Source organism: Colletotrichum siamense, assembly GCF_013390195.1.
Source record: "Colletotrichum siamense strain Cg363 chromosome Unknown KSG_Cg363_contig08, whole genome shotgun sequence".
Lineage (NCBI taxonomy): Eukaryota > Fungi > Ascomycota > Sordariomycetes > Glomerellales > Glomerellaceae > Colletotrichum > Colletotrichum siamense.
The window spans coordinates 1833150-1845190 of NW_023501021.1; the positions used below are offsets into that span (position 1 = coordinate 1833150).

Consider the following 12041-nt stretch of genomic DNA (forward strand, 5'->3'; position numbering starts at 1 on the left):
ACGGCCAAACCAAGCTAACCAAGTTTCCCGTCGCACAAGGTTCCCACTGTGCTCGCATTCGAACCGCATGCTTTTGCTGCAGCTTAGCTTCTGGTACTGAAGAGGCATTTAATTCGGACAGCGGGCATATGCGCGTGCTATGAGCTGAAGTAATCGAGGCGGTGTCTGCTCCTTCTTTTCCCCTCACAGAAGTCAGAAGTTGGAATAGGTTGGATGCTTGATGTTGTCGTCGTTTCGGGACGCGGTGCACCCCTTGCCATCTTTCCGCGTTATCTTAATTTGGGAAGAGGGAATTTGTTGCCCAAGTCATGCGAATCGGGTACACGGAACACAATACGCGGTTGATAGGGTTTTGCCTCTCGTAGATTGATAGCTATCCGTTGCGAGCTGTCAAGCTTGCACCCACCTCCGCGAAGCCGTGTCCGACTCATCGTTAATGCTGATGCTGCGCTCCGTGACTACTGCAAGGTGAAGTGCTTTGAGAAAATCCCCAAACGTCAGGAGTACAGAGTGCAGCTTACATGCATGTATTCGGCGATTTCAAAGCTGAGCTGCTGCAGAGCTCAGGCTCGGGCGTTGCACCGCCTCGAGGCCCCTCCCGGGTCTCACGGATGAACGACATCATCGCATCATCACCTTCCCGTCACCCCGGGTCTCAGCACAGTCTGGTCATTTGGGCAGTATTACTTGATTGGTAAGTTTGTCATCTAGATTTTTGTTTTTCTCATGATAGGCGCATGTAAAATGATTGAGCCTGTGTTGTGTATCTCTTGTGGGAGGGACGGAACCTCTCCCGAGTGAAAGAGCAAAAATGCATGGACCATCGTCACCATCGCGGGGTCCGGTGAGTTTTTAGTGTTTGGTTTTTTGAACGCCTTTGCTGTATTGCATGATGGCCAGATCCCGCCCCCAACCGTTTTTGTCTTTGCGGCGGCCATTGCCCCGGTGGGATCCCATTCTGCGCCGATTGCTCGCTGTCCCGCTTCGCTTTCTAGTTCATTCGTTTCCCCTGTCTTTGCGTGTGTCGTCGTTAAAAATTGCAGAAAAATGTTGGTTGCGTAAGATGAGTGATTGGTGATTGGTGATCGGTGATTGGCGGCTTCAGTTCTTCACCCGCGAGTCCCGGGCCGGACGACTGGCCCGCTCAACCCGTCGATCGCCATGGGTCGACCGGGGGGTGGCCGATCCCCAGCGCTCAGCTTCAGAGAGCAGTCCTTCCTTGATGGCGGCGCCGCGTTTTGATGCCTGATGATTAATGAGTATTTTTTGAGCTATGAGTGAGTAGTGAGTGAGTGAACATACTGCGCAGAGGTGACACCTATCGCCGAAGCGGGAGACGGTGTTGTGGCAGTGGATAGAGCCCTGTATGGTATCACGTGAGACTAAGACCTTAAGACAAAGAACCGCCATGGGGAGGCTCACGTAGTAGTTGGAGCAGTAGTAACCCATCTTGAATGTGTGTGTTGTTGTTTTTTTTTTGCCGGGGAAGTAATCAGATGAAAAAGCTGGTCAGGTGGCCGTCGAGATGGGCGAGTGCGTTGAAGAAGCGAACTTATTCTTGAAACTCGAGGGAGGGGAGGGATGGACCAGCCGGGGAAGGGAGAGAGAGAGGGGAGGTTGACAGGAGGTGACAGCTCGCCGATCTTCAACTTTTTCTTCTTTTCGATTTTTCGATGTTCGCGGATATATGTCAAAGAAAAGAAGTGCCAAGTTACCTTTGCGAGCGCAGGAGAGGGACGGACAGGACTAGAGAGACACTTATACCATGACACGGCACACCTTGGGACACCCCAACGCCACGAGCGCCCAGACGCAGCGGCGGCACTGGAGAATTTGGCGAGACCAAGGAAAAAAAATCCATTAATAAACACGCTCACTCACTCTTGGATAGTCCGGCAAGCTTCCTTGCGGCAGCAGAGTAGCAGACTACTGGCACTTGGTCCCGCTTTGCGTCGTCCGCCTCAACGAAACGAAACAAGCCTCGGAGACCGTGACACCTGTCCAGGGCTACCCCTTTCACAGGGCCCTCCAGTCGGCTTGTGGCCCGACGAGCAACAACTAAGCCTAAAAAATCATCCGACGAAGGGTTAAGGCAGAACCCATTCATACTGTGTGGTCCAGGGGGGAGGGGAAGGGAAGGGAAGCAAGACGCGTGTGAAGAAGATGGGCAGACGGGCAGAAAGTTGAGGGGGACGATGTTAAGGTCTCGGTACAGCTGTTGCGGGCCCCAGTATCACTACCACCACAAGCTGCGACGAAGCTGCGGTGGTTGCAGTCCAGTGGTCCAGTGCAGCGCAGTGGGCAATGGGGGCCAAAGGTTCCGTGGTCAGTGCTTGTCCGGCACGGTTTCCAGCTTGCCGGGAACCCAGCGGTACCCCTGGGCCGGCTCTTCCCCCTCCCCTTCCCCTTCCTGACTTGGGGGCCCTCTTTGTTGCTTGCCCTGGGCTGGGCCGGGCCTGGGTGGTGGTGGTGGTGCTTAACTGGGCGCTCTTCGTCTGAGCGGGATGGCTGCTTGTAGTTTGTGGCAGTCCGTGGGAACCTTTTTCTGGCTCCCTGTTCCCCGTCGTCGTCGGGCGCGAGCGACTCGCGACGTTTGGGACACTGTTTGCTCCTCTTCTCTTCCTCCAAGTACCTTGAGAAGGGCCGGCAAGCAGGGAAAACAACGGCAAGAGAACGGACGGGACGGGTTGACCAAGACACAAGACGTGCCAGGGCTGGGGCGGGTTTGCGGGGAACATCGCTGGGCAACACGACGGGTAGGACGGTGGGAGAGGGCAAACACTGTGGACGAAGGGCGTTCCTGGGCTCATGCCGGGTTTCAGATGAGGGACGAGGTGACTTGAGTTAACTCGAGTACTGAGTACGGCAACTCAAAAGTACGGACGGAGTGGCTGATGTGTCTACGTGTACACGGAGCTTCGTGGAGGCATCCCGTACTATGTACCCGGCTGGTCCCAGAAACAGCAACGTAAGACGAGAAGTGAGAGAGTGGTAGAGACGTTTGCTGCTATTTGTGGTGTTTGTCAAATGCCTTGATATCAAGTTCGGGGGAGGGACCGGCTTGGTAGGCTGGTGGAGATCGGGGGACCTTCTGCCCGGTGACGGATTATGCGGATGGAGTCGGTCGAGACCGTTTGGAGGGTCCACGTCAGCCATCTAGACACATCTTCTATGCGGTGGGCACTGATATGGCTAGATTCATTGACTCAAGATGGCTCTAAGCCGCAACGCGCCGTGGTTTTGGGTCTTGGTTTTGGCATGTTGAGCTCCGTCATTCTTCATTTACTCTGGGGCTTAGGGGACCAAGCATTCCTCTGCAACCTACCTACCTTAGGTACTAAGCAGTTTTACTGGCAAAATGAGTACATGCTAAGTTTGACTAACTGAATCGATATACTTAAAAGACGGGCCGCCACGGCGCATCGGGGCGGCTTATTGCGGTTGTAGATTCAGGTGAGGGTAAACTCATTCATGGTGATAAAGAGCTGAATATTGAGAATGGGCGCTGTAGTGGCTGCGATTAGATAACGACGCCCTGGACGCCCTGGACGCCCTCAGCAGCAGCATTGCTGTATGGCGCCGTAGACTCGACACTGTGCGGCACGTGCGCGGAAGCTAGTCGAGGCCTGGTGGGGCACCCTGGCACCAAAGCTCAAACTTTCTGGGAGCTCCGGGAGGAAACTGCACCTGTCAGCTTTTGGTTCGATTATTCTCTTTTGTTGCTTTCCGCATCATCCTCAGATCAGACCACCTCTGTGCATACCACCAAGGCACCGCCCCGAGTGAAGCCATTGCGAATACCCACGATAGTATCTGGCGACGTTGACCTTGTTGTTTCTGGAGCAATAGGTTTGACCGGCGATTATTGGACCATCAGCCGTCAATTGAATACCGAAAAGAGTATCGCCGCCACAATGGCCGTTTTCGACAACAAAAAGTTCAAGTCGTCCGTCGACACAAACAACTTCGCCGCGAGGTACCGAGCCATGATGGCGAAGCGCCCCTTCCTGCTCTTCGGCCTGCCCTTCGTCGCCGTCATGGTCGCCGGCTCCTTCGTCCTGACCCCCGCGACGGCCATCCGATACGAGAAGCACGACAGAAGGGTGCGCCAGATGACGAGGGATGAGGAGCTGAGCATGCGTCGGTCGGCGCGCAAGGTCGACATGAAAGAGGAGTACTACGTGAGTCAATCTCTGCCAAGCTCACAGCCTCTTGAGGGAGCTGCGCGAGCCATGGAAATGACGCAGAGAGAAAAAGAAATGAAGGACTGACATTGTTGGGAAAACAGCGTCTTGCGGCCAAGGACATCGACAACTGGGAGCAGAAGCGTGTGAAGCGTTTCAAGGGCGAGCACGACGGCATCATCGAGTAGACTCTTCCACAGCGATTGCGTCTCGCATCTCGATCTACTGGCCGTTGAACCGCAACGCATACAATAGGTTTCGATTCCTCGAGCCCATGCCCTCGACAGATCGAGATGAGGCAGATGACGAGATCACAAGAACGCGCGGGGACGAGATTCCAGTGTTGTTTTCTTCAGCATCGCGGTCCGCGTCTTCTTCCAGCATGGCCGTCATCCTACTTTAATCCCATTCTAGCCTCACACGAACCCGAACGCGAGGCAGGCGGCAAGGCGCGCTTGTTGGCTGCCAGGATTTTTCATGTTGACGCAAGGAAATTGCATATCCTAATCTCGGGTGCTACCGACCTTGCATCAATGCGCAACAATAAACATCAAGCCACCACTCAGGGTTCAACACAGCCGCATAGCGCATTTGACGTCACTACATCAAGCCCTATGCCAATCGTTATATGACGGGTCTTGCGGTGCGGTGCGGTACGGTGCGGCCACGGTTGGCTGCCGTTGACGGGAGGCATGCACGCATGATGTCGGGTCATGCCCGGCTCTTTAAGGGTCTGGCAGGCGGCCGTTGTTGTGGGAAATACACGACGGAAGGGCCGGTTTCCTGGGCGCTTACAACGCGGGATGACGCACCTTGCGGTCGATCTGGGGTTGACCAGGTTGTGCCTTGGCGACCACTTCACCCCCCACCCAAGGGGGTCGAAACACAATGTCTTGATGGACAGTCTATTAGGACGCCCTTTATAACGAAGTTGGGAGGTCTCTGGAATGGGAGATGCTCGCCGTCGGGTCGGGAGGTTGACACAAGGTCCGAAACCCCCTCGGGACAGACTGATGTCGACTCCCTTGGGACGCCCGCCTGACGATGCGCGACACGTTACCACGCGGGCAGAAATTCCTCACGGGGGCTGACGGGGCGGCTGCCAATATCAACATCATTCAGCATAGCAAATTGCCCGGCCGGCGTAGTCGATGGCCGACGAGACGGGTCTCAGTCTCGAAATTTTGAATCATCAAGCGTTCTTCGGCATATCTCCAAGTGAAGCTCTCTCGCGTACTAGGCGCTTACATGCAGGGCATCATCGTCCTGGCCTTCTCATGTGTGTGTCTGTTTTATTTTTGCAATCGGTTGTGGCCTCGATCTGACAGGACGAGAGTTGTTGTGGAGCAGACTGCATCGCGATCGAGCTGAGATTATCGTGGACTCGTAGGGCGCGAAGTCAACGGTCCCTCGTCGGAAGGTATCAGCCCAGCTGGACCTGTCAAGCCCATCGTTCGAGCGGCCGTTTTGTTTCAAACTTGCTCTCCGTCGCACTGCATCGGTCGATCATGTTACAGCAGGCGACACCAGCAGAGCGAAAATCTCCCGGCGGGCCATTCAGCTTTTCAGCTCGGCCAAGTGGCAAATTACACGGCAGGTTTTACCCAGGAACATGTCGATGATCTGAGGTTGACCGCAAAAGAAGGCCGCCCTGAACGTGAGTGCGGTGAGAAGGGCGGTCTCAGCAATTGATGGGGGTGCAGCCGCGGGCGGACCAGGATTTCTCTGTCGATCGGGATCGTCGGGATGCCGTCACCCGTACCCGCAGCGAGTTTGAGCCCAGCAGTCCGGCTCTGATGGGGAAACGGCTCTTTGGCGGCACTTGCTGACTGATGCGGATGGGGCGTTTCTTCTGTGGCTGGCGTTAAAACCGTCTGACAGCTTCGAACCCCTTCGGCAGGATTGGACGGCAGCGGTCCTCCTGGGGGGAGTCAGAGTGGGATCTCTGGGATTCGTGTTCCGGTTCGTAGGAGCTGGGAAATCCTCTCGGTATCCGGGGGTGGGAACCGTGAACGCGGAATCCTGTTGGCCGACGGGGCGCACTGGGCTCTCGGCGATGACAAACACTACGAGTCCTCGATGACTATTCGTCGTATACGTGTTCGCCGGCGTGAGCATGGCGAGGCTGTACTTCGGTGTTTGCTGCGCTAGGCACTTACACCAGTCCGCTTAGAAGCCTTGGAAACAAACCATCGGCGTCGCTATTCTTGGGATACGGCGAGGCAGTAGGCAGACAGACTGGGGGATCCGCTGGAGAAGTTTCTGTCTCGTCTTTGACTCGCTTCTTCTCCCTTTCGCCGGGTCGCCGGTGTTGAGTCACCACGGAGCCGGGTGATACACAAGAAAACCTTTTTTGGGGCCGTCGTGCTGGGCGTGCGCGTTTCTGGTCCAAGGGCGGAGCTACTTTTCTGCAACCGCATCGTCTCGCCCTCCCTTCCAACGTCTCCGATTGATCGGTAAATTCTGTAAGTCTGCACGAGCATCAAACCAAGTGGGGGCCGCGACGTTGGTCGACGACGTCTACACTTTGTAAGCCCCCGAGAACCTTCGGAGGATTGGGAATCGGTTCGGCATTGGAAATACCAAAGGGAGTGGTGGTATCGTACGTTCAAGGGGTGGGAGGTTGTTCGAACTACGGAAGAAGAGGGTGTGCATGATGCAGACGGGATGGCGGGCAGGACTGCGTGGGCGGCATCACCGATCCAATGAGCCTAGACAGAACCAACATTGGACGACTATTCTTATCAACGGTCTCTTGAACCAAAGTGTCAGTCATGTTAGCCCCTTCAAGCACGAGGTGGTTGCATGGCAAGCGTGACATGCCCTTGGATTCCTGAAGGCAAACGATGTCCTACAGCATCGACTGCCGGTGGGAGGTTCTTCGTGAGATCGAGATGCATGTGTGCTGGGACCTCTTCCCCGGAGTTGATCACTATTGGACCTATTGGAATCTACGACGGGGAGGGGGGAGAAGGGGAGAAGGCATCACGATCAGCTGAGCAAGCAATATACACTTCCTACCGGTTTTCTTTCTTTGTCTCTGGTGGCTTGGGGAGTTGGAGGTGGTGCGTGGTGAGCCAATCGGAATGCCTGACTGGCAATTTGATGAGTGTTTGCCAGGGATGCCGGGGGTGATGAATGCACGGCGCAGCTGAAAAAAAGTGTTCGGGGGAGGAGAAGCTGGTCCGGATGCGCGGGAATATGGGGGTGGAGCCAGATCGAATCGAAGCCCGAACACTACGGCGTTTGTAGACCCCCAGAGAGAGACCTCGGACCGGGGGAGGGGCTTTTCCAACAATAGATGGTTCGACGCTCGCTGACTTAGAACATGGAGAAGAGAAGCCCTCTCAAGAATCAACCCTAGAGAAACATGGCAACACCAAGGGATGGGATGTGAGATGCACAGATGGGCGCCAACGAATGAGGTGCGGAGGACATACCCGCGGTCTGCATACGGGCTGGGTGGTGGTGAGAAGGGGAACAGAACGGCGGCACAGTCTTTTGCGTTAGAGTGCATGCAGAACATGCGATGGCAGCTGCGGCACGGCGGACGCACTTGCGTGTCTGCTTGCTTGCTTGCTTGCTCAGCCGCCCGCCGTCTGGTGGTGGCCTGTCAGTTCTCAGGAACCGCAGTATCTCTCCCATGCCTCCCATCCGTTGCTGTCCGCGAACGACAGCTCCGGTTCCGTCGGGATGGATTGGGTGATTCATCGACGGCCACGTTCGTTTCAAACGACCCAAGGCCAGGTACGAGAAACTAACAAACTCTCTCGTTCTCAGGCCAGGAACAGGCACAGGAACAGGAACGGACCATCCACGAGTCCGCTTGCGAAAGGCCAAAAAGGCCAAAAATTCGGTCTGACTGGACCCCCGTTTCGCCGCCTGCGTGAAAACCAAAGCCCTCCTGCCGTTAGCAGCTTAGCCCGAGGCGAGACGAACTCTCATCGTGCCATGGCGCTGCGTGGCGCCGCTCCATCTTCAGGAACCCATTTTCGCGCATGCGTATGTGTGTGGCCTCTCTCTTCCTGCCAGAAGAATAATGCCATTTGTGCGACAGCCAAGGACTCCGCAGCGAATGTAGCATGATCAATTGGATAGCCCGCCCGTGTGCCTGTGGACGTAAACGGCTGATGAGGACAGCGTGGGTTTGCCCTTCTCTGGCTTAGACTGGTGGCGGCTTTTGTGTTCGTTTTGGCTTAGGGGAGGAGGAGGAGGGGATCCTCTCAGCATCCGCCAATCCCAATGGAGGCTGAAGGATGGTGATGGTTTTCCGTTGAGGCGATCTTGAGCGTGAGGCGTTCAGCCACTCAGCATCAGCCAGCTGCGGCAGTGGCTTGATGGTGGTGCTCTTTTCCCCCTCCCGCTAGAGAGCCGTTGTATTTCTCTGACAGGGCTCAGGGTGGCATCCTTCAAGGGCGCGGGAGTATTCCGTATCAGGAGACTTGAAGCAGAGACATTGCCCTTTTTTGAAGGGAGCGTTTCGAGAGGTGGAAGAGGAATTGGGGGCAAGGGCAGATCTTGGCTCTCTCGTCTGATCTTCCAGATTTGTTATTGAAGGGGTTCCAAGAGGCAAGCATTCGGTTAAGATAGATCTTCGATGGGAGAGTGCATGAGATGAGGGAATTGCGGAGGGGGTAAAAAAGGGTTCACTGATTGACAAGCGAAGGAGGCAAAGCTGGGGGACAAGACATCAGGGAACCGCTGCGAAGATGATCAGCAGGAGCGCTGATCAGCCACACACACATCATCCACCTGCTCCCAAGCGAAACAGATAACCCGACCAAGGAAGGGGTTTGAGGGGGGCAGATCGATGACAGCCAACCAAAGCGTCAATCGTTGTCGAAATATCCCCTCTTGTGGCAGCGTGGCAGCGTGGCAGCATGGCGGCTCCTTTGCGAGTAACACGAGGTGAGGTGAGTGAGTGGATGAGATACTGAGAGGCATGCCACACCCCTCCTGTTTGGTTTTTTCGAGGGTGTGGTTAGGTGATCAATTTGGCCGCCGGAAGGGACTACGCGTATGAGACAGGAACAAGACGACACCGGTAATAGCTGGGAGAACAGAGACACGCAAACGTGATGACAAGACGACGCAGCCATCCTCTCGCCGTGCAATGAGGGTACGTAACCCCAAGTAGCGCTCCCAAAGTGAGGTACCCAAGTCTCACTAAAGTGAGTGTGGTTGTCTGACTGTATCTGCGACGACGACAGCAAAGACGAACATCAGACACGCATTTTTTTAATCGCGATCTGCAAGATGAGATGCAGATGGCGAAGAAAGAAGGACGAAGAGAGCGACAAGATGAAACACACGGCCTCGCGCCTGTGGAACGTATCTGAAGCCGTAGCGTGCCGCGGTTTTGTTGTATTGTACGTACTGCTGGGATTCGTTGCCCTTTGTTTTGCAGATTTTCACCCATGATGCGCGGGCAGAGAAGGTTCAAGATTATCAAAGCGAGTAAGAAAACATCAGACGGTCTGTTGATGATGCTTGTTCAGACGAATTGACCGGATGACGTATCCCGAGGGGGAGGACCCAGCGTTGCGCCCGTCCGTCCCGGGGCGGTCGTCGTTTGGGCCGCTCTCCGCCAGTGCACCGGCCAGGGCGGATCTTCTGTCAGTGGCTTTTTAGTTTCCATGCTGAGTGATGATGGGCTTCTTCCAGCAATGTTCTTCTCTCAGTCAAGTCATCATCGGCAGCAGGACCCTTGATTTGCGCATTGAGATAGATACCCACATGGGTACGTGTGATGCCGATATGTGTACATGCCCCGGTACGTATTGATAGCGGGCGCGGCGTCCCTTCCAGACTGAGGGGGAATCAGCGAGAGGGATGGATGCGTGGATGAGGATGGAAGGCGAGGAGGAAGACTGTGCAGAATCGGGAAAATGAGCTGCTGGAGGTTGCTGTCGAACTTCAGGGTAGGTTCCAGGGTGTGGTTGGTGTCCGCCCGGGGTGGAGAGTGGCTGCTTGCTCGGGTTTGGATGATGATGATGATGATGATGATGATGATGATGAATGATGGAAGATGGAAGATGGAAGGCCAGCAACATGCGAAAGACAGCCACACCCTAGAAGCGAACCGGGAAGAGAGCTGCCCGAAGCCTGGGAGCCCTGTCCCTACTCTGCCTTGCTGGCCCCCTGTCCCTGCCTTTCGATAGGTCGCCAGCCTGGTCAAGCCAACCGCCAATCCTTTTGCTGCTTCCCAGAAGTTTTTTTTTTGTTTCTCGTGACTCCGTTTTGCTGTGCATTTTCTATTTTCATGTTTGGCCGGGCTCTCGTTTCTTATTCCCCCATTCTTTCTCTTCATACGAGGCTCAAGGGAGAGGAGGAACGGGTCACTGACTGGCAGACGGGTACAGAGAGAGACCGACAGACACAAACAACACGAAGCCACCTAGACTAGTGCCGCCTCACCCGAAGAGGAAGATGCAAATTTGACATGCTTCCATCTTCGCCCAAAAGCTGCCCGGGGGACCTGGACAGGCGCATCCGCAGTTCCCAGGTGGAATTGGAATGACGAACCTTTTCTTCTTCGGCCTCACAGTTCTCCGAGCGAGTTAGTTGGGTTTCTTGGGCTCGTCGGGCTTCCACGGGTGATTGATCGATCGTGTGAGTAATCAACCAAGCAATCAAACAAAGTATTCTGCTGTCTGCCCAGCGCCATGGGGTTTGCATTTCAAGCCGCGCCGCGGTGGTGAGCAATAGACACCCACGCCGGCCGGGCCCCAAGGCGCGGCATTCACGGGTCCGTTCTCGATCTTGCATCGCATCGACATCGAATCTCTCTCCCTCTCCATCAAGACGTTGTCATTCTACCATCATCTTCCCGCCCCAGTGGACATAGCATCAGCGTAGACTCATCTTGCTGCGGATAGGTATGCTACCCTGCCTCCATCATCCTCGATTGGGTGGTGTTGCCCAGCCTCATCTCATCCTCGTCCCATCGGCATGCGCCTGATCCTTTTGCTGGTCATTCCGCCCCTCCGCTTCTCTCCCTCTCCATCAAGTCAAGCCTAGTCACCCGTCAGGTCCCTAAGAATTCCTCAACCTTCGGTCGCGACACGCACGACGCTGCTGCAAGGCACCGTTCTCATTCCTCATGCTTCGCCTTAGCTCCATCCTGGGCAGCGTGAACCCCCCACACCCTTGCTCAGCTGCACCCCGTCCCGTGAACGCGGTGAGAGCGAAGACGAAAAAACTACGACTGCGTACCTTAGGTACCACCGCCGGTTCCCATACGTACCGCTCGTTGTAGTGTGGCTCACACACACGCACACCACAACCTTCACTAGCTTCCCTGCCTGTTCTCGTCTATCCTTCTTTCAGCCCAGATCGTCAGGGACCTTGGCCCGCGTGCGCTGCCAGTCCACTTTGGCGGTCCTGCGGTGTGCGTGTGAGCGTGTGCAGTGTGTGCAGTACTAGCTAAGCTGCCCATGTCTCTCCATTGCTGTTTCCTGCTCGATGCTCCGCTGCCGGTTTGCTCATCCCATCCCCACGCTTGGCAGGCAGATGCGTTGTGGCTTCCTGGCCGCCCCAGAATGCCTGCTTTCGTCCATCATCGAGTTTTATAATAAGACCCGATGCCCGCTTTCGTTTCCTCAACCTCATGCCCTGTCCCGGTCTGTCCCCCCCTCTGATCATCCTCAACCAACTCCCGACCCTTGTCACACACTCACACAAACCACACTCCTTGAACAACTTTTAAACTTATTACATGCCCTGTGTGGTATAACTCTGTGGTAACATATCATATCCACCCACCCGTCCACGGCTTTGCAGCAGCACTCATAAGCCTCACTCTCAACCTTTCTTCTTCCCATCACCGGGTGTTTCCTTCTCTCACCTCACGATATA

At 55.4% G+C, this 12041-nt stretch overlaps 2 protein-coding genes across 2 annotated transcripts; one reads left to right on the forward strand and one right to left on the reverse strand.

The window, feature by feature from the left end:
- Positions 1-1101: 1101 nt before the first annotated feature.
- On the reverse strand, positions 1102-1449 carry CGCS363_v012093 (uncharacterized protein; the record flags this gene model as incomplete). Its single annotated transcript, XM_036643942.1, has 3 exons — positions 1102-1245; positions 1303-1362; positions 1423-1449. 3 exons carry the CDS (start codon positions 1447-1449, stop codon positions 1102-1104), a joined length of 231 nt encoding a protein of 76 aa, XP_036490514.1.
- A 2465-nt stretch (positions 1450-3914) lies between these two features.
- CGCS363_v012094 (Cytochrome c oxidase assembly protein COX16) lies at positions 3915-4372 on the forward strand (the record flags this gene model as incomplete). The annotated part of the gene is made up of 2 exons (XM_036643943.1): positions 3915-4181; positions 4289-4372. The coding sequence occupies 2 exons, from the start codon at positions 3915-3917 to the stop codon at positions 4370-4372; spliced, it is 351 nt and encodes a 116-aa protein (XP_036490512.1).
- Positions 4373-12041: the final 7669 nt, after the last annotated feature.